The sequence below is a fragment of the Polypterus senegalus genome, chromosome 6 (assembly GCF_016835505.1).
Source record: "Polypterus senegalus isolate Bchr_013 chromosome 6, ASM1683550v1, whole genome shotgun sequence".
Taxonomy (NCBI): Eukaryota; Metazoa; Chordata; class Cladistia; order Polypteriformes; family Polypteridae; genus Polypterus; species Polypterus senegalus.
The window spans coordinates 76,393,102-76,415,957 of NC_053159.1; the positions used below are offsets into that span (position 1 = coordinate 76,393,102).

At 40.1% G+C, this 22,856-nt stretch overlaps 1 protein-coding gene across 2 annotated transcripts in view; it reads right to left on the bottom strand.

Moving 5' to 3' along the window:
* Window positions 1-3,373: 3,373 nt before the first annotated feature.
* col18a1b (collagen type XVIII alpha 1 chain b) overlaps window positions 3,374-22,856 on the bottom strand; it is a 315,691-nt gene continuing 296,208 nt past the window's right edge. For both annotated transcript variants that reach the window (XM_039756370.1, XM_039756369.1), the window contains 7 exons: window positions 21,337-21,401; window positions 18,902-19,030; window positions 16,256-16,300; window positions 12,162-12,458; window positions 10,471-10,668; window positions 9,955-10,070; window positions 3,374-4,751 (listed from right to left, as the gene is read on the bottom strand). In XM_039756370.1, coding sequence (XP_039612304.1) covers window positions 4,538-4,751; window positions 9,955-10,070; window positions 10,471-10,668; window positions 12,162-12,458; window positions 16,256-16,300; window positions 18,902-19,030; window positions 21,337-21,401 — 1,064 coding nt within the window. In that variant the 3' untranslated portion in view covers window positions 3,374-4,537. The remainder of the gene's footprint in view (window positions 4,752-9,954; window positions 10,071-10,470; window positions 10,669-12,161; window positions 12,459-16,255; window positions 16,301-18,901; window positions 19,031-21,336; window positions 21,402-22,856) is intronic.

Sequence of the window (22,856 nt, forward strand, 5' to 3'; positions counted from 1 at the left end):
GTCTCTTTGCGTAAACAGCTGTACACGTTCCAGGTGAGGTCTAATGTTTTGTGTGTAATCCTCCATTCTTCACTGTTTTCAATTGCATACATCATTGTATTTAATACTAGGGGGCTTTGCTCGCCAACACCCAAGCCTGCGCTACACACCAGCCAGTTCACGTCTCTGCTCGTGTATGTGGATTTCAAACAACAAATCTCTTAATTCTCGCAGATATGCCTCTTCATTTGGAAGAAACACTACTTTTTCCTTCTGGCAACATGAATTAGACGATCTACAAGACTTAAAGTTTAAAGCCAGACAATATCTACATACTTCTGTCATATCACCTATGTCCGTATATTCAATCTCTTTTCGCTGTTCTGTTATCTCACCAAGTAATAATTTCCGTTTGTTGGCGCTAATGCAATCTCTACTATCAGTTTTTTGAGACTTTCAAAATTTAGTACTTTCATTATCTCTTAACTTGTTCTGCATGTGTATCACGCCAACATTTTTGAACCTCTTTACGATGTTCTACTTTGTCTTCTACTCTTTGTCTTTTATTTATGGCCCCGGGCGTGGTTAGAACTCTTGGCACAAAGTCTTGTCTCGTGTGACTTGAAATTATCTCATATAGAAAATTAAGAAAACTTCTTTGTCTATGTTTTGCATATTACTATTATTACTATATTACTGCGGTGATTACATAGGCTGGATGCAAACCTGCAGTGTTAACCAAACATGTGGTGGTTGGTTGATTCGTTGGGTTAGTGCAACTTTAGATGTAGCTCAACAGAAGAGGGGTAGCGATCTGCAGATGGACTATGAATAATTATGTGCAGTGTTTTTCTTATATCTTTTGCGAGTACTAAAAAGACTAGCATTTCCCAGCATTTGTGGTGTCACAGTCCAGTCCGTGAGTTTAGCTCAATTGTTAAAGCAGGGTCATCAGAGCATCATATGAATCAAGCATGATCATCAGTGTTTTTCCTCCTTGGTGACTCTAACAATATCGTCAGAGCTGCGATTGGGGAGATCATCCAGGATTGGCCACACTCCACTTGCTACCACTGTGAATCAAACACAATTTGTCAGAGTGGTGAATGGTGGGGATTTCGTCAGGTGTTGGCCATGGCCCACTTGTAATCCCTACAGGTTGGGAAATGAGGGATTAGAAACACAATACAATTGAGATAAAAACATTGGAAAGTTTAGTGTTAATTGCCTAGCAGTTACTCAATTATAAGACGTACTGAGATGCTTGGTTTGTTGCATGACAGGCTAGAACGGTTAAAGAGGTGTGCCTGAAGTCAGACTGGGCAGAAGGTATAAAAGCACAAGGTACTTCCTGTGAGAATTTTATCATGGACAAAACATTAACTAATGGAAGATTAGAGAAGAACGGAAGGACTTGGTAGGGATTGGTTGAAGGGCCAGAGGCCACCATGGGAAAGAGTATCGCATCTGACTCTTTGGCATCCAATTGGCCCATAAATGATGCAGGGAAGTGTAAAAAGTTATACATAGCAGGGAAAATTGGAGGTCTGGGTTCCACCCCAGCCATTGCAGCTGGATGCCTGGCTGAGTGGGTCTTATTGAACTTCAGCAGATCAGAACTTACAGGGTGGTGTCATAAAAAATAAGCTCCACACACTATAAGGAGCTCCAGCAGCAGCAAATACTGTATAGTCCGGTAAAGTTATTGGGAAGAACCAGTGCACGTTTAGCATTGTTTTGTTGTTATGTACCTGTAGGCTCACTCAAGTTGACATGTGTGGGATTCATAAAATAATATCCCATTGTGAGTCCTGCTGCGAAACAAACAATTGGCAGAAAAGTCTAGTTCTAGTTCCATTTTCATCTAAATGAATAAAACCTTCCATTTTTAACCCAGAGTTTGTCGCCGACATTGTGGCTCTTATGGGAAGTTGCTCTGGTGATCATTACAGCAGATGGGTGTGTTGTGAAGGTCATGTCAGAGACTACTCCATGATCTATGGGTGACTTTTTCATGTGCTTCCTTGTATTTTGGCCAGCCATTTTTTTAAATGTACTTTGACCCGATCAGCAGTTTGTTTTGCAGCTGTCTGGAATTCCACAATGTTGCTCAGTTGTGAGGTTTACTCTAAATGGGCGCAGATCAAACCATAGCAGCAACTGAAGTCATTCATTCATTCATTCAGTGTGGTAACACGTGCCCCAATAAGCGCCATAATGCTACTTGGGTATCAAATGGCCATGGTCAGTTTTGTAAATGTTTCATAAGATTACTGGTTTCTGTTATGACTGTGGCAGAGATCTGATGGCCTGTTTCATATGTGCAACCCTCTTAACTTAACAAACCTGTTTTTTCCTCTTCAGAGTTGTGGGGAGCTTGTGCTCATTGCAGCTGAATGTGGAGCAAAGAAGGAAAAAACCTGAACGGGGCACTTGAGAGCTTTATAAAAAGGTATGGAGTAGCTAACCTGACAATTGTAATGTCATGTCTGACTGCCTCTGTCACCCGTCTGAGAGAGGCTGAAATCCGAGGAATCAGCAAAGACCTTGGTGTTAACGTTTGCAAGGCATTTGTCTCAGTTATATGCCATTTCATAAGGGATTCATCAAAGCAGTGGTAATGTGCCATCTGTTGGAATGACAAAGACATAGCAACACCCTTTGACCCTTTGAGGTGGATGGCAATCAACTGCTGAGCTCATACCCAAGTGCTAACATCATGCCATAAGCAGGGGACACAACATACCATTAACAGAATTAGAAATCCGTTATGTGTCAGTTTAAGTGGCATCTTAGGCTCACTGATTTCTTTGTCTTTTTTTTGTTCAAGTTGTACCTCCATCTCTTTTGAGAAATCGGGAACGAACAGAAGTGCTGGATTTAGTGGCTCTTAAACATGGTAAGTACTTATAGAATAATGCAGCGCCAATTTGCACATGTCAACCCTGGCCCACATGTTATGGTGGTCATCTTGATTTTTGGTCTGCCTAGAATGAGCGGGAGAATAAACCCTTGGTAATCGATAACAAGAAAAAAATGTTTGTTTATAGTGATGCAAAATGTAAGTCCCTCACCGGCAACACACGTTAAGAAGTACATCACTTCTGTGATGGTGCAGAAACAAAATCACGGCGGGGCTGCTGTTTAGGTTTAATCCGTGTCAACCTTGGTCTCTGTGTGATGTAACAAATCTCCATTTCTGTGTGTACCTGCTCTACATTCAGTAAAATGGAAACTTGTGTTTTAACTGAGAATCACACTCAGTGAAGAGCACTATACAAAAAAATAAGTGGTGTTGTATAATAATCTGACAATCTCAAACCTGCTTAGTCCATTTCAGCGTCATGAAGGCCATCCCGGCAGCACTAGGCCCAAGTACAGTTCACAACAACAGTCACGTCTAAAAGATTTGTACCTTTATTCAGTGCCTCAGAGAAAATGTTTACAGCACAATACAAGTTATAAACAGCAAGTCAAAAATGGAAATCCACAGGTTCGCTTAGGTACACAACTGATAACATGGCAAGCAGTGATACTGTAGTTAGAAAAGAAAACACAGCTAATGTCAAATGAAAATACTTCCGTTGCGACATTTCAATTGCCCCACATGGATTTCCAAAACAGTAGTTTACAACAAAGTAGCACCAATTCAAACAAATGAATTTGAATCTTTTCGAAAGGCTGCCCTCACTCTCACTGCAGCTTCCTCCTCCTGACCACAGCCGTCGGAGGGTCTGTCAGAGCTGACGTGTCCCCTTAAGGCACACGTCCCCACCCTGTGCTCAAGACTGATTTATGCTGAATTTGGCACTGCCAGCGGATAAACTGCTTATCCACGATTTCGAGTTTGGAATACTGTTTGTTAATGAAAAATAGTAACTTCAGATGTCTTCCACTGGTGCATCGACAGTTTTAAAAATGCACCATTTTTGGTTCGACAAAATACGTTTGGGGGAAAACGTGTACAATCTTACCCCACTGTGCTCATTCTTATATAGAAATTTGTACTTGTTATCAAAATTAATAAAAATCAGCCTTTGACTGTAGTGTATTGCAAATGTCTCATTTAAATTATTGCTTTAAAAAAAACAAACCAAAAAAGTGGCTCCCAAATTAATTATTATTCTTTTTCATGCCTGTTTAAAATTTTTTTCACCAAAATAAATAACTTTTTTTTTTTTATCCAAAAATACTACTGCGCTTATTGACAATGTCCGACAGTCTTCCAAAAATAAAAAAAGGGTATTATGCACATTATTATTACGTAAAAATCGATTACATGTATAAAAGTTCAGAAAACAGAATCAACAACAGAACACACATTAAATTCCTATACAACAAAGACCATTAAAATAACATACTGCCAAAATGACCCTGGTACTTTATGACCATAGTTTGGTGGGGCTGACTGGAAAGTGGGGTCTACACGAGTGTTTTGGCTTCTCTCAATACGGCAGGAGGCTTGAGAAGTGGGAATCATGGGAGGCCCGTAGCGCAGGCGGCCTGCAGTTTGGACACTGCACGTGATGGGTTATGGAGAGCGGGCTCTTGGGGTCCGTTACTTTTTAGCTTGTGTCATGAAGCTGTTCTCAATGCAGAGAACAATTAAAGAACTGGAACAGCTAACAGGACGCTGCTGCAGTAGTCGTCCTGCCTCAAGCGACGAGGCAAATCCGGTCAGTTCATGGACTCCCGTCCTCCACGTCTCACAGTAGTGGTCCGTCATGCGCTGACCTTTGTTGTTTGAGCCATGCCAGACCATTTTCTGGGTCCTGTGAAAGAAGGACAGAGTTAAAGCACACCCAGGTCAGAAGATGTTTGTGCTGCTTACGGGGGAGCACAGGAAAAGATTACACAAACCATTCAATCAATATGTCTAAGAGTTCATAAGGCCAACCTTTTCAACAAATGTGTCTCACAAAGCTATTTTTTCTCTCTCAGTATCAGTTATATTCAAAAGGAGAGGATCAAAATAAAAGTCACGTTTTGTATTCCATGTCTCTGTCCCTGTTTAGATTATTATAACGTGTCCACTTAACTTGGTCCTCATATCAACAAAGAAAAAAAAATCATCCATAATCAGTCCCGTTTGTCTAGTTGTTTCTTCCCCTTAGCTCAGATGTCCATTTCTATCTGATAATTTCTCAGTTTCTATTCTCGGTTTTCTCAATTTACTTTTAAATAGACCCTTCTCACGATTCCCACATATCGAAGTCAGTGTTGCCGTGTGTCTTTTGTTGTTTTTTTTTTTTATTCTTCTCATTGTAGAAATATCCCTGAAGTACATTCATTCATTTAATGAAAGGAATGCTAGATTAACATATTATACTATATATATATATATATATATATATATATATATATATATAACTGACTTAAATTTATTTACTTTAGTTGAGTTCCTGCTGGTTACATTATTGTTTATTTATTTATTACTATCTTTTCATTTACCTGGTATTTATTGATTTATCTGTTTATAGTTTTTTCCATGTCTGCCGTTCTGGGACGTTATTTCATCTCACTGTATGCTGCAATGCAGTGTATGGATAATATGACAATAAAGCCACTTGACTTGTATGGAAATGATGATGCTGTCTCTCTCCACTAGCTATTAACTTGCTAGAGATAGGTGAGATGGCTTGATGCAGAAGTGTAAGCTGGCCCGGTAGTCTGTGCAGTCTGTGTAGGGTGGTCAGGCCTCATGACATGGCTGGTGAATTGTAGTCTGAATTTTGAGTCAGCCATGCCGCAACATAAAATTTCTTTAGTAAATCTACTGGAGTGTTCAGGATTAGCGTCCTGCTGGAAGACTCGATGATAGAGGGCCCAATATTCTTCAATGGTGGTGACTCATCCACACCCATGAAATAGAAAAAACACGGGTTAAACCATGACACTCCCACCACGACACTCTCACCGTTCTTAAGACGATGGCCATTTTACCAGATGAAAGTTTTAGGTTTTTGGGAGGTGTGATGGATCAATTTGTGAATGGAAATGATCACCTTTACACTAATCGTTCCAGAGGACATTTCTCCAAAAATCTCCAAGGTTATGTTGATGGCCTTTTTCTGAAGTGTTTTCTTCTGGATTCCTCCCAATAATGTCATTTGTATTCATATTTTTCTGCACTTATAACCTCTGACCTTGAACATCATCTACTGAAAGTGAGGTCTGGAGGTCTAGTACAAGCTTTCTTTTTTTCTCTGTTGTGTAGTCCTGAAGGACGTGCACATGGGTAGTCCCTGTGGAGTCACATCTTGCCCATTTCCCGAACACGTTGCTATCATTTCTTGTGAGTGAGCACTTAATGTTTGCCGAGTATTCTTTAGATTGTGGCACAGTGGCTTACATTACCTGTAGAGTGTTATAGCAGACATCCCCCCTTAGACTGTGTCCTACTGACTGGCTCTTGGTTAAACTTACTGTGTCGACTACAATGATGAATATTGTGGTTAACTCTCTTTTGTACATAAGCTCATTCTTATATAAATATTTATTCCTCTATTGTTTGACAGTTCTCCTAAGCAGTACACAAATATACATTTACAAATAAAATTTTGCTTAATTTTAGAAAATGGATTGTTTTGATTAAAGATGGATTTTTCAATAATAATGTAACATATGCAGCACTGTGGTAGTGCCTTACCTCATTATTGTGACACCCAAATTCTTGAAGCACAATCACGCGATGCTTTAAGAACTTCCTCAGTCAAACATTTCACATGCTTGGCTACCTCTTGCACATCTCAAACAATCCTTCTTAAGCCCACCTTTCTTTTGTCACGCCCATTTCATTTTGTCCCTTGCCCACTTCTTATACAGTGCATCTGGAAAGTATTCACAACACATCACTTTTTCCACATTTTCTTATGTTACAGCCTTATTCCAAAATGGATTAAATTAATTTTTTTCCTCAGAATTCTACACACAACACCCCATAATGACAACATGAAAAAAGTTTACTTCAGGTTTTTGCAAATTTATTAAAAATAAAAAACTGAGAAATCACATGTACATAAGTATTCACAGCCTTTGCTCAATACTTTGTCGATGCACCTTTGGCAGCAATTACAGCCTCAAGTCTTTTTGAATATGATGCCACAAGCTTGGCACACCTATCTTTGGCCAGTTTTGCCCATTCCTATTTGCAGCACCTCTCAAGCTTCATCAGGTTGGATGGGAAGCGTCGGTGCACAGCCATTTTAAGATCTCTCCAGAGATGTTCAATCGGATTGAGCTCTGGCTGGGCCACTCAAGGACATTCATAGAGTTGTCCTGAAACCACTCCTTTGATATCTTGGCTGTGTGCTTAGGGTTGTTGTCCTGCTGAAAGATGAACCATCGCCCCAGTCTGAGGTCAAGAGCGCTCTGGAGCAGGTTTTCATCCAGGATGTCTCTGTACATTGCTGCAGTCATCTTTCTCTTTATCCTGACTAGTCTCCCAGTTCCTGCCACTGAAAACATCCACACAGCATGATGCTGCCACCACCATGCTTCACTGTAGAGATGGTATTGGCCTGGTGATGAACGGTGCCTCGTTTCCTCCAAACGTGATGCCTGGCATTCACACCAAAGAGTTCAATCTTTGTCTCATCAGATCAGAGAATTTTGTTTCTCATGGTCTGAGAGTCCATCAGGTGCCTTTTGGCAAACTCCAGGAGGGCTGCCATGTGCCTTTTACTAAGGATTGGCTTCCATCTGGGCACTCTACCATACAGGCCTGATTGGTGGATTGCTGCAGAGATGGTTGTCCTTCTGGAAGGTTCTCCTCTCTCCACAGAGGACCTCTGGAGCTCTGGCAGAGTGACCATCGGGTTCTTGGTCACCTCCCTGACTAAAACCCTTCTCCCCCGATCGCTCAGTTTAGATGGCCGGCCAGCTCTAGGAAGAGTCCTGGTGGTGTCGAACTTCTTCCACTTACGGATGATGGAGGCCACTGTGCTCATTGGGACCTTCAAAGCAGCAGAAATTTTTCTGTAACCTTCCCCAGATTTGTGCCTCAAGACAATCCTGTCTCAGAGGTCTACAGACAATTCCTTTGACTTCATGCTTGGTTTGTGCTCTGACATGAACTGTCAACTGTGGGACCTTTATATAGACAGGTGTGTGCCTTTCCAAATCATGTCCAATCAACTGAATTTACCACAGGTGGACTCCAATTAAGCTGCAGAAACATCTCAAGGATGATCAGGGGAAACAGGATGCACCTGAGCTCAATTTTGAGCTTCATGGCAAAGGTTTTGAATACTTTATACATGTGCTTTCTCAATTTTTTTATTTTTAATAAATTTTTAAAAACCTCAAGTAAACTTTTTTCATGTTGTCATTATGGGGTGTTGTGTGTAGAATTCTGAGGAAAAAAATGAATTGAATTCATTTTGGAATAAGGCTGTAACAGAACAAAATGTGGAAAAAGTGATGCGCTCTGAATACTTTCCGGATGTACTGTATAAAGTCTTTATAAAAAGGTGTGTGACAGAAAATCAGCTGGAGTTTTGTATGTGTTAAGAATCTCCGTGGTATCTTAATTTAACCTGGCTGAAGCTACCAATGCTGAATGGCCTTCAGTTGCCTTTTTTATTTTATTTGTTTCTGCAACTGATTTGAAAAACTGTTTGAGCAACTGCAAATAAAAACCACTGTGTCTGTGTTTTACATGGCACACTCAGACTTGGAACTCTGACAGGTCGTGTCACAGTGCTGTGGGAAATCTGCATGTTTGTGTAGGCTGGACGGGCACATACAGTACATACCTGGAGATGGGGATGGTGCAGGTTGTGCCGCAAGTGGCACTGGGAGTGTTTAGGCATTCTGATGCTGGTGTGTTTCAGTGGGGAAACTGAGTTGAGTAATTGCTGGCAGACAGTAAAAGTGATAAACTGGAAAGTAAATTTGGGTGCGAGCACAGACAGTAGTGATGGCGATAATAGTGAGAAGTATTGAGAACCAGTGGGGGAACCGATGGGGTAAATATGGTACTGGTAGAATACCAGCAAGGGATAACTGGAGACAGCAAACTAGAACAGCTGCAAGTGGTTGTGCATTCTACGGGAGACTGAATTTAATTCCAGAGAGTGACACAGTAAGGAGCAGTCACAGTGCACGTCTCACTGAGGTGTCTTGTCAATCAATCTGCTTGACTAGTCTGGTTGGAGTCTGTATCATTCTTGTATCTTCCAGATCCATATCTGACCTTCTGAACACAGTGGAGAGCAGGGACGATGGAGATTCACAGACAAATGCATGATTTACGGTGAAAGAGGAAACTGGCAGTGATCTGTGGATTGTCCATCCATCCATCCCGCTATATCCTAACTACAGGGTCACGGGGGTCTGCTGGAGCCAATCCCAGCCAACACAGGGCGCAAGGCAGGAAATAAACCCCGGGCAGGACGCCAGCCCACCGCAGTCTGTGGATTGTGTGAACAGGAAAATGCTTTGCAACTGAGCCTTCGAGTGAGCAGAGAGGAAGGAGGTGTGGAACTAGTCATGAGCAAATCACTAGTCTAGAGAGAAGCTTTGGGGGAAAAAGTGTAACGGACAGTGCTTGGTGGTCGGCCTATGGATGTCCTGAACAAATGGAGTCATGGAACTAATCACGGCAGTCGTGATTAAGTACAGAGTTATATTTGACTTCTGTTTCAGTAGCTCAAGTGAAAAAGGTGAGAAGAATTTTTTTTTTTACTTTTTAAGTCTGAGAAGATGTCTATCTGTACTTTTAACAGAGTTTTGAAGTTTGAAACAGTGATTCCTATGACATTTTAAACACCTAATTGAATTAAATTCATTTTTGCCTTTCACTATAAAGAATGGGGATCGACATGTCTGTGTCTCTCTTTCTGTCACTTGGGCCTTGTGCATGAACTACAAATACCCACAGTTTGAAATGTGCCTGGGGTCCAAGGGCACAGGGTATCACGATACTTAGTTGTCAGCTATATTTTTATTGACATAAGTAACTGTTGCACTTACCATGTATTATCTTTAAGGACATCGCGACCATCAAAGGAGTAAATGTGAACATTTGGTTTCATTTGGCCATCTAGACCATTATATAGCGACTCCCAGCTGTCAAACAGCACTTCATCCTGAGGGGAAAAAAAGCATTTCATTTAGTCTTGTATGTAGTGCACAGCTTACTCCCAATGCCATTTTTAAAGCATATGCCCATGCTAATATTCTGATATATTTGACACAATTATTACTAAATTTACTGTATAGTAAAGGTAAAAGACTTACAAGGGTAGTGACATTTTATTAAATTTTCTTAATGTGTCAGAGAGATTTATACTAAAGCATTTGATACAATTACAGCCATTGTCCTTCACTTTTTATTACAGTCAGTAGAGAGGGCATTAACTTTGTACTTTGTTGATGTGCTCAAATTACTTTGGAGCATGCAATTAACCAAAAGACCTTTTTTTGGGTAACTGAAATAAATCCCAAAAACACAGACCATTTGACAATGGAAGGTTTTATAATGGATACCTTCAGATTGACTATTGGCAGAGTATTCCGGTCTGCCCTGCGCACAATGCTGTAGAGGTCCTGAAGTTTAGATGAGAGGAAGGCCCGGAATGTGCCCGTCAGTCCCACTGCTCTGGCTTGCTGGAAACACTGAAAATCGGCTCCTCGAATGCCTCGCATGTCTCCTGTTTGAGGACTGTTGAGTGCTATCAGATGTAACTTTAGGACAGAGGGGGAAAAAACACATTATTCTAAAAAGTTGTTTGCACCTTCTACATGTTGTCCACTTGACTGTTAATATAAGAAAGGCTTTCATATGATACGTCTGATGCCTGTACACAAGCAACACTTTTAGCAGTTTAAGTTCAGCAGTAAAGTCGAACAGAATCTCTTGTATTATCTTTAAAAAGCAAAATATGTTGGAATTATTTGCGCTTTGGCTATTCAGAGACTATGGTTACTGCCTCTGTCTCTAGTGTGCAGTGCTTCTCGATCTGAACCTGCATCTAATCTGAAGAATACAGAAAGGCCAGGACGGTGTGTAGCACCAGCTCAGTCTGTAATGAAGTCATAAAAGGCCTAATGGAGACTCTGACACCAACCAAGCCCCTGCTTAATGGAAAGAAGGCAGAATTAAGAGATGCTTGCACCTTGGGTAACAGGCCGATGGAGTGCTTTGTGGATTTGGACTTGTATGAGCTTTTTTTAGTGTAGACTTAGACATGGGCCTTTATAAACTAAGGACACTAGTGTCAGGATTTAACAAATACAGCAACAACGTAGTAACAACAATGTAGCTGTAATACTGTGTCAGTGCTTGACAAGGCGGTGGTGGACCTAGAAAATACAAAACCTACCATTGTTTCCTGCTGGCTGTTTCACTGGGCCAGTTCTGAATGGACTGGACCATTACAAGTGTCTAACAAAGAAGAATATTTTCTCATTTCTAGATTGCATTAGAACCATCTGATAGATGATAGCATCTGCTTATAATAGACTTTAACTCTGACTAATAATAAAGATTAATATTTTTTGTGGTAATATTAAATGTGCATTTTGTATAATAAACCATTTTACAAAGCCTACAGAACAGCCGATCACCTAAAATAACTGTTCAAATATCAAATATTACACCATGTATCTACTGTGTTAATAAGCTGTAGACCTTAATGGAACATTGGCGGAGTAGGAAATGATTACATTTTGTATTTAAAAAGTATAAACCTGAATAATTTTAGAATTTGATTCTGCCCTAAATAAAACACACAGATTGATTGTGATATCCAAGTCAAAGCACCTTAACCTGATACTAAACCCTGACACAGTGTTTCACATTTACGAGTGTTATAGCCTGGAACTTCTAGATTTATACACAATGTATGGCTATGTGTGGACAGATTTTCTCATTCTGTTTTTTCTGAAGAGTATTTTTGGCAGAAAGGTGAGACTCACAACCAGTGCTGGATGGGTCACCAGGGCAGCACAAAGTACAATGTCACCAGTTCTTTTAATAAGCACGACTTTGGGCCAGGGAGGGAAACTGGAATACTGTACTAGTAATAGGTTTTCATTTCTTCTTATTTTAACATGTCCTATGGTACAACAGGGCTTTGTTAAGTCTCTTAGGAAAACATTTAGCATACATGCTACATTAGACATTCTTCTGTTCATGTTGCTCAACAAATGACAGATGAATGAAGTGCCATACTCACAGCAGGCCCTGTGCCATGTAAATGAATAGCAGAGGAAGACGATTCAGACAGATGTGGTCTGTGTTGGGGTGAATCGGGATAGCTGACTTGGGGCAACAGCGGATTCCTTCTGGGTGGATCCGGTACACTGGGATAGACGTTATGGCCATAATCTGGCTGGCGTACAGGAGAGTGGGGTGGTAGGTCTTGCTTTATGTCTTGGCCACCCTGAGAAATAGTTTCTGCAGCACTCTGGGAAGGGTGGGAGTGGGGATAAAGTATAACAGGAGGTGGTTGAACTGCGGCCACTTCATTTTCCTGGAAAACAGAACACATATATACACACAATTATAAATATATCTTACACTTTAATAATCTCAAACATTTAACTTCAACAGTGCTATAACTATGGCTCAAATCCTAATTTATTGGATTTGTCTCCCATGATGCCTTGCTAAAACACATACACAGCAGCTTCTACTTTTCTGACTAGTCAGAATTTTGTCTGTGGCTAAGATGTCACTTTAGAAGCAACACAAGGTATGTTTTATAATCTGTAAATAGTCTTTGCTTTGCACGCTGAAACTTAATTATTACACACATTTTTAAAACTACATAGGATGCACACCGTATCTGCAAAATAAACGATCGTATAACCAACTCTGCTCCATTTGTGTGTCTGCACCTTTTCAAACCATTGTTTAATTTATTGTGATTAAATGATTGTTTAATGCTCAACAAAAAAAAAAATACATGTGCTTCATTTTAAACAGTAAAATGCTTTTAAATTTCATAGAGAAACCATAAGATTTTTAGGACTAATGTCCTATTTATGTATTATTTCAAGAAACAATAAGAGACCAAAAAAAACCCCAAAAAACCCCAACAATCCATGTTTGATATTTAGAGAACTGACAACTAACAGATTTATTAAATGCCTCAAGCCATTGCTCTCAAGGTAACAGAATGAGAATTTGACCAAAAATAAGTAACTCGTCAGTGGACCCCCTTATGGGGGCTTGCCTGCTACAGTTCACCACCATCACTTTGCTTGCTTGGAGAAGAAGAAGCTGTTCTGTTTTGGGGACTCATGAAGGATGCTTTCAGTGGCTCACTCAAACACACACACACACTCCAAAAAGTTCTGAATCTTTTGAAGTGGAGACTATAGTGCTTGAATCTATACAAATTAGGATATTTTTTTAATCTCCTGTGCACAGAAAGGTTTTATCCATAATGGCCATTTTGGACAAGGTCATTGGGCTAAATGGCTTCTTTCTGTCACAACGTTTCTAATTATGCCTACTAGCATAGAGGATAGCAGCGAAGATCTTCTACTTTTGACTGTATTGGGTGAATTGCTGTATGGTGTCCCATTCTTAGTTTCAGATCTTCAAATCTGCCTCACAGTCGTGATCTTGGGAGCTCAGTGTAAGGCAGTTTTGGTGCTGAAGTCGTTTTCCTTTCTGACGACACTGCTCATCCATCTCAGGTGTGTCTTTTCATTATGATCTTAGAATGCCACCTAGAAAGCATGTCAAAATATCAAGCAGTTCGTCATTTGTAGAAGTTCTTGGACAGAAGACCTGTAGGATTCTTTGCAGACTTTTGATATGAAATGGTGACAGACTAGTCAAATGTTTTTTTAATTTGTTTAGTTATCCTCCAGTGTACAGAAGAGATGATGAGACATGGGTCTAGGACAGAAGATTCTATATTGGGAGAACTTAATAGTACTGTTCAGCATCCTGAACACATTCCTGTTTTTTTCTGTTGTGTTGTGAATGCCATTGTGCTTGACTATGCTGTTTGTGTACAGAAGTGAAGCCTTCAGTCTTCAGGAGTTCTTTGTCATCTACAGTACCTTGATTGTCACTGGACTGCTGAGGTGGAGGGTCATGATTCCAGTTTGATTTGCTTGGTCTTACTTGCTGTGCAAAAGTATTCAGGCAGTCTGCCTTCTATTGCATATGCTGATGGGTGTTGCATCGTGCGGAGGAATGGCCAACTGATATTGTTTGATTTGTCTTTGGTTGTACTTGTGTATTAAGTGGACAACCAGGTTAAAAAGCAAAGCTGAGATCTCACATCCCTGTCTGATAATTTCACTGTAATATGGACATGCAGTGCACCATTATATTTCCAAGTAATTTGGGTCTAATGTTATTATAAATTCTAATTAATTGGAGTATGCAAAAGAGGAAAATGTGAAATTTCAGAGGTCTGTTATTTGAGGGCTTCATCACAGCTAATATTGTCTGTCTAGAGACAGAGCTTTTGACAGAGGGACAACAATGTTATGTCCTTGTACTAGGATTTGTAATGCATAAATTGTCACTTCTCTCTGGTTTTAACTTTACAATCTTGATGATATAGAGAACTGCTACACAGAAAAACTCAGCCTCAGAATGCATTTACTGTATCCAAGATGCTTAACAGAAGATAGGCTTACTTAGTTTTATTTTTATTTCCATTAGAGAAACACATCATTTCAAAAGCTGAAAGGCAAAACATCTCCATTTACTCAACTGTTTTCTTAACCAATGTGCTCAAAGGAAGTTGCAGAACGCATACAACACCACCAAGCCCTACTCATGCCCACCGTGCTAACTCAAAGACACCAGTTTATATGCATGTTGTTGGGGTGTGGAAGGTAACTGGTGTAGCTATACATTAACACTAGAACCCCTGAAGCCTACAAAATAAACACGTAATCCCGGGCCACCTTAAATTTCTTCACACCTCTCCATTAGCATCTTTTGGTTTGCAAATATGTTGATCAGCATAAGCAGCATGGAGCCTGCTATGCCGTACCCCCCACTGACAGAGCTCAAGTTGGGCAAAAAGTTCTCCCAGCTGAAGTCATGGCACTGCCAGATCTAAACACTAGCATGGAGAGTCTGATGTAGAATTCTCATCTAAATTCACCTCTGTTATAGCACGTTTTTATTTGAAAACTAACAGTGTCATATTGGGGGGAGTGTGAACATGACTGAGAGGACAAAACTGAATAAAAAAAAAAAATGCTAACCTTAAAAGTACCATAAATTTACACCGGCTGGTACAGACTCAAATCAAATGTATGGTTTTATTCTATAATTGTAACAAATAAGAGCAGCTTATTACTCAAAACGGTAATTCTAGGAAGGAGCTGGAATTGAACCCATGACCTCTTGATTACGAGTCAGCAGTTCTTACCTCTGCACCAGTCAAGCAGTCGTGTCAGCATTGTATCCTAACCTGATTTCTTTTTCTTTGGTTATATTCTTGAATAAAAGCACACTTGTTTTGTTATACTTGTACCTTTTGCGAAAGTGTTTATTCAGTCTTCACACATTATACACTTCATGTCAAAATTTTGTCATTAGTACTATAACATCAAAAAAGTTTCTGTTTTAGCTATGTGTTCAACATTTCTTGCATTTCTCGCATTTCCTGTCATCTTACATTTACTCAGATCGTTGTAGACACAGAACACAAATGAAATGAATGTGTTCCAAATAATGATATATTATTTACCTTATACAACTCCAGGCAACTCAAACCGAGATAGAGAGCCTTGAGGTGCGGTGGTGGGAGGGATGGAATAGCAGGCTGCTTGTGCTGATTGACACATTTACAAAACTAACTAATGGAGAGGTGTGAAGGAATTTAAGGTGGCCCAGGATTACGCCTTTTTTGTAAACTACAGGGATTCTACTTAAATGGCAGACATGAGTTATATGTGTAAACTCCACGCAGACAGCGGCACCATCAGGAATTGAATCCAAAGCCCAGGAGCTGTGCGGTATCTGTGCTAACCACTATGAAATATGGTAGTTTAAAAATGTGGGGCAAAAAAAAAAAGGGCAAGGTGAAAAGAAGCAGGTAGCATCTTTAAACAACGAAAAGGTATCACTGTAAAAATAAATGGCTAAAGGACCTCTTTAGCTTATAGAGCTGGAATATTACATTTTGCAGTAAGCATTAAACCAGAATTTTAAGTCTAGGTCAGTGAACAGCTGAGTAACAGAGAGGCAACATGTCTGGAACTCTTAAAGTTACATAAAAAATGGTGGCGTGTACTACATTTAAAATGAATTAACCCTTAAATAACAAATAAACAGATCACTTACAAATATTCCACCACCTGGTCCAAAAAATGGAGTGTATTCTCCTAGCTAAAAAAAATGGAAAAAGAAATGCACATTGATTAAACAATAAAAGGCAGCATAAATTGCACTCACTTTTTCTAAATGCAGCAATTTTCAATGTTTTGAACTTCTCAACATTTGCATGTCAAATACTTTAATCTTTTTGAAGTATTTCTTTCTTTCTTTTTTATGTTCAAGTTGTTAAGACATCTGTGCTTATTCCAAGAACATTGCAGTTCCTTGTATCACAAACATTCCACCAATGTCAACATATCACCAAAATATGTGCTCCTAAATGGGTCCAGCTCAAGAGTACACTGCCCCCCTAAGGCAGTGAAGAGACGTTGAAAACAGAGTCCCCCCTTAAAACACGTGTGTCCGATCTGGAATTGAAATCGACAAAGGTGGAGGGGGTGGGGGGCTCCCTCTTGGAGATCAGCACCCTCATGGACACATAAGGCGTACTTGCGGGGGAGGTTGGTGAAGCTCAAGGAGGGGTTTTCGGGTCCCTAGGCTGGTGCCTACTTGACCTTTGCCTAGAGATGACCCTACTCCTAATTTATCTGTAAAGAATATGAGATGTTACTTTTACCTGTTGGATCCCTTAACCCTCTACAGGGCAATTAATGTAATATCTCCATCCATTATCCAACCCGCTATATCCTAACTACAGGGTCATGGGGTAATATAATACCTCACACTTTTAATTGCTTTTATCGTGAAACTGTGTACTCTATAAGTACATACATATGTATTGTGGAAAATTGTGGAAGAACAATTACAATTGCATACATACAGTGCATCCGGAAAGTATTCACAGCGCATCACTTTTTCCACATTTTGTTATGTTACAGCCTTATTCCAAAATGGATTCAATTCATTTTGTTCCTCAGAATTCTACACACAACACCCCATAATGACAATGTGGAAAAAGTTTACTTGAGATTTTTGCAAATTTATTAAAAATAAAAAAACTGAGAAATCACATGTACATAAGTATTCACAGCCGTTGCTCAATACTTTGTTGATGCACCTTTGGCAGCAATTACAGCCTCAAGTCTTTCTGAATATGATGCCACAAGCTTGGCACACCTATCCTTGGCCAGTTTAGCCCATTCCTCTTTGCAGCACCTCTCAAGCTCCATCAGGTTGGATGGGAAGCGTCGGTGCACAGTCATTTTAAGATCTCTCCAGAGAAGTTCAATCGGATTCAAGTCTGGGCTCTGGCTGGGCCACTCAAGGACATTCACAGAGTTGTCCTGAAGCCACTCCTTTGATATCTTTGATGTGCACTTAGTGTCGTTGTCCTGCTGAAAGATGAACCGTCGCCCCAGTCTGAGGTCAAGAGTGCTCTGGAGCAGGTTTTCATCCAGGATGTCTCTGTACATTGCTGCAGTCATCTTTCCCTTTATTCTGACTAGTCTTCCCAGTTCCTGCTGCTGAAAAACATCCCCACAGCATGATGCTGCCACCACTGTGCTTCACTGTAGGGATGGTATTGGGCTGGTGATGAGCGGTGCCTGGTTTCCTCCAAACGTGACAGCTGACATTCACAACAAAGAGTTCAATCTTTGTCTGAGAGTCCTTCAGGTGCGTTTTGGCAAACTCCAGGCGGGCTGCCATGTGCCTTTTACTAAGGAGTGTCTTCCGTCTGGCCACTCTACCATGCAGGCCTGATTGGTGGATTGCTGCAGAGATGGTTGTCCTTCTGGAAGGTTCTCCTCTCTCCACAGAGGACCTCTGGAGCTCTGACAGAGTGACCATCGGGTTCTTGGTCACCTCCCTGACTAAGGCCCTTCTACCCCGATCACTCAGTTTAGATGGCCGGCCAGCTCTAGGAAGAGTCCTGGCGGTTTCGAACTTCTTCCACTTACGGATGATGGAGGCCACTGTGCTCATTGGGACCTTCAAAGCAGCAGAAATTTTTCTGTAACTTTCCCCAGATTTGTGCCTCGAGACAATCCTGTCTCGGAGGTCTATAGACAATTCCTTTGACTTCATGCTTGGTTTGTGCTCTGACATGAACTGTCAACTGTGAGACCTTATATAGACAGGTGTGTGCCTTTCCAAATCATGTTCATTCAACTGAATTTACCACAGGTGGACTCCAATTAAGCTGCAGAAACATCTCAAGGATGATCAGGGGAAACAGGATGCACCTGAGCTCAATTTTGAGTATCATGGCAAAGGCTGTGAATACTTATGTACACGTGATTTCTCAGTTTGTTTTATTTTTAATAAAGTTGCAAAAACCTAAAGTAAACTTTTTTCACATTGTCATTATGGGGTGTTGTGTGTAGAATTCTGAGGAAAAAAATGAATTTAATCCATTTTGGAATAAGACTGTAACAGAACAAAATGTGGAAAAAGTGATGCGCTGTGAATACTTTCCGGATGCACTGTAATTATTGTGTCACACCTGTTACAGGTAATTAATTACATGGTAAGCACAGCATAATTAGGGACACCTAATCTAAAGTGATACCATGAAATCTGCATGCATTTTAAATTGGCAAAAGCTAAATAATAACAACAGATTATCTTGTATTGTTATAATGGATTTGTACAGATTAAAATGAAGAAACAACGTACATTGAAACTTTTATTTTTTTTTTTAGTTAATATTACCATAATTTGCCGATATCCATCCCGAACTCGGATGTAAAGGTCTCCCTTTTCCAAAATCATAATTAAAGTACCCTCCTGCACATTTCTTGCTGTACTCATCATGGTCTGTAAATTTCGTACAATATTCACCTGTTAAGGAAAAACAGCAAAATTAGTATTTCATCATATTTATACTACTCAGATTAGATTGATTGTCCTGTATGATCAAATCATAAAAGTAGTTTTGAAAAAATGTAGAAGTATATTTAAAAATTGAATGAAATAAAGCAGAAAACAAAAGCAAAATAACATAAATAAGCCAATATATCGTATATGACCATTGTGTTCTTTTAAAGCAGCTGGTCTGATAAAAACCCATAGACTACAAAGTTTACAAGAAGAAATCACACTTCAATAGTGAAAACAGCAACCAACATGACCTGCCTTGGGCTAGCAAAATGGCTGTGTTAGAATGGGCAACGCTGATATACAGAGCTTGTGGTGGTGGTGAGGTAGGTTGTTTAGAAGAAAGAGAAAAACATTATGAGCCCCATTGAATATGTGCTTGAATGTTGGATTATAAAAGCTGACCAGAAGTTTTTATTAAGTATTTCCAAACAATGTACCTTTAGTAATAATTGGGTATTGGTAATTGGTCTAGTCGCACAGTGTATGAGAAAGGACAATAAACTTTTGAAGAGAAACTTGTCTGGGTTTCAGTGCTCGTTCCACATGTGTTGAGTAGTTACTTGTCATAGGAAACAGTGCTAACAAATTAGTTTGAAAATACCATTTGAAGAGGGTTATGCTGAATTAGGCCTTACTCATTTTAACCAATTGCAGTAATGGAGAGAGGAGACTGTTAGCTGGACTGTAGCCAACCAATATGGACAATACATGGTTACAAACGGAGCTGTCATTGTGATTAACTTCTTTGATTTCAAACAAATCAAGCAGTGTTTCCAAGTGCGGTGCAGTTCCAGAAATAAATAATTCATAAATATTCCACTTACAACCACAAAATGCAGAAGATAAAACCAATCAATAGATAATAGATCCATAAAAATATAAAACTGCATTTGTCTATGCTGAAGTCTATGTTGATTACTTAGATTTCAACCCCTCTTATATGGGTAGTACAGATAGTCAGGAATAAAACCACAAACAGCATCATCTCTCAATGTGCCTCAATGCTCCTCTCACTTGTTCCCCTGCTCACCTGCATGGATCTGTTCAACAAGGCTGAGACCCCAGCAATGTACTGAACCTACTTTTCCTTCTTGTCCTGACCACAGTCCTTTGGTGTCTGTCAGGACCAACACTGAGCTCAGCTCCCTCATCCTGCCATATTCTTGCAACATCCACCGCCGTCTGGAAGCCCCCAATCTCTCCATGCACCGACAGCTCAGTATGGTCCATCTCAGAGGGAGCACTGTTATCCTCGCTTCCCTGACTGCAATGCCTCTTTACCACTGCAGTGGTCTGACCACCTGCCCCTACTCTCTTTGCTCTTTCTTAGTCTTTTTTTTTCTCTTGATTCTCCTTTCTGTCCTGCTCAGACTCCTTTTATTTCTTTGTAGGTGCAGGTATTTTGCTTAACAGCCCACAGAGAATCAGTGAGGAAACTAGCTAAACTGATCGTATCTACACATTTGTTCATTCGATTCCCCCAATAAGCACTCCGGGGTTTTACACAGTATTGGAACAGCACCCTCACAAACAAGCCTGAGCCCCACTCTTCTTATTTAAAAACTCCGCACCACCACAGACTCCTAACTGGCTTCACCACAGGAAACTACCACCTGAACGCAAACCGTGGGCAGCCACTCTTGTGGGATCTGAAAACGCCTACATGGACTTTGCTGTTTGAACCCTCAACATTAAACTGCATCTTTTCACAACATCCAGCTGAAGCCCATTCAATACGTTTGTTTATGCACATTCTTAATGTATTAATCAGCAAAATTTCTTATGAATTTAAGCTGCAGAATGACAATGCTTTGAAGATGCCACGTAAAGATTTTATTTTGTGTGTTACCATTGTTAATGTATTAATTAGAAAATCTAAAAAACAATAAACCAAAAAATTCCTTTTGTTAGCTGACATTTTACAAACTTAGAACATACATTAAATTTTGGTTGAATTATTCTATTAAATGTTATTCTAGTCTTCATCATAGGCAGCAATTTAGAAAATGTTGACATTAATAACAATATTACTTTGAACACGTTAATTGCAAAACACAGTATATTATACTGTATTTGTTGGCATAAATATTACATCTTACTTATCATAATTAAAATGCAGACTAGAAATCCTTTTGTAATCAGTAAAGAGTTAGTAATAAAATAAAATTCTAAATGAAGGAAGGAACTTCACTGTAACTGAAGCCAAGCACATTTTCAAAGTTCACAACTGTAAAAGATGTTTATTTAAAACTGCATAAAGTGCTTACCCCTGACGGGTATCCAGGTGGTCCAGGAGGGCCTTGGGGGCCAGGTGGGCCAGGAATGCTAATACCTGCAAAGGGAAAATTGGGAGAGTATTCAGAGATAAACATCAAATACCTAACAGCACCATTTATTTAACTGAGCTGTTTCAAACCACCTACTGTAGAACTGTTCCAAAATGCATTTGAATTATCTAAACGCATCTGAACCTGACCAGGATGTCCTTTTAAGACATCTTCAAATATTTTTGTGATATCTGAAAATGTACCTATTGCTACATGGTAATTTGGCTTGTCATTATCAGACTCCTGCTATTGTACTCACATACCGTATATACGTCACAGAATACCATATTATAATTTGTAATTGTGCCTCATTCCCACCATCATATATGTGATGTTAACCCTGCAAATATAATCTACCTTACCTTCCATTTCTTTCCATTTGGAACTACAGATGTCAGTCATTTTGTGTGACGCATGCGAGTCAGAGGGTCACCTTCTGGGTACACCAGAGGCATGCACTACCACTCTGTAACACAAGGGGGTGCAGTTGCTGACAGTGCCGTCTCTTTTTCTAGCCTCACTTCAGAGAAGACGGGCAATGAAGGCAATTGACTCCCCCCTTCCAGTCCAGACACTGTAAAGCCGAGGTGTTCCCAGAAGAAGGCTTCTCATTTTGGGAGACAGCAGACTGCTCTACAAATCTGGACTGAACCTATTAGGGAGGCATTTCAGCCTGCTATTTTGTTCTTGTTTTGCTCCACTCTGCTCCTATTTATTTTGCCTAACCCCACCAAGTTAAGTCAAGTCAGCTGACTTTACGGTCATACCATCCATATAGCATACAGTGCCACGAAGTAACATTCCGCAGGACTGTGTTTTAACATATACATAAACACAGGACAAGTACAAGACAGGTAAAGAACTATACTAAACTTTAAACAGACAAATAATTAAAAAGAAATTATAGGTGAATAGATACAGCAGTAAGAACTGAAATACAGTAATTAATAAATAATAACAGGAAAACTAATAATAAAAAACAAGAGTAGTGACAAGTATAACAGATATACCGTAAATTCGCTACTAGGAGCAGATCAGAGGGTGAGGGGCAGCACAGTGTTCAGAGTTTGGACAGCCAAGGAGTAAACACCATTGGAGTACCTGGCAGAACTGGTTCAGATACTACAGTACCTTCTGCTGGATAGAAGTGGGAGTGCTGGGAGCGGTCCTACACAATGCTGTATGTTGTGCAGATACAATGGTTTACAAAGATATCTTCATTAAGGGGGCAGCATTAAAAGGGGTGACCTAGTTAGCATGCCAACGGTTCTTTTTTGGATTTTCGATGAAAGTTGCAAATACAGGTAGTTCCCAAGTTACAGACATCCAACCTACGACTTATGAATGGGGACGCAGCAAGCGGTGGCTGGAGGGGGGTGATTTCGCTGCTCGCGCAGTGTAGTGTCCCTTAGGTGGCTCCAGGTGGCAAGCAGTGACCTGTAGTCCATAGTTACCGGGGC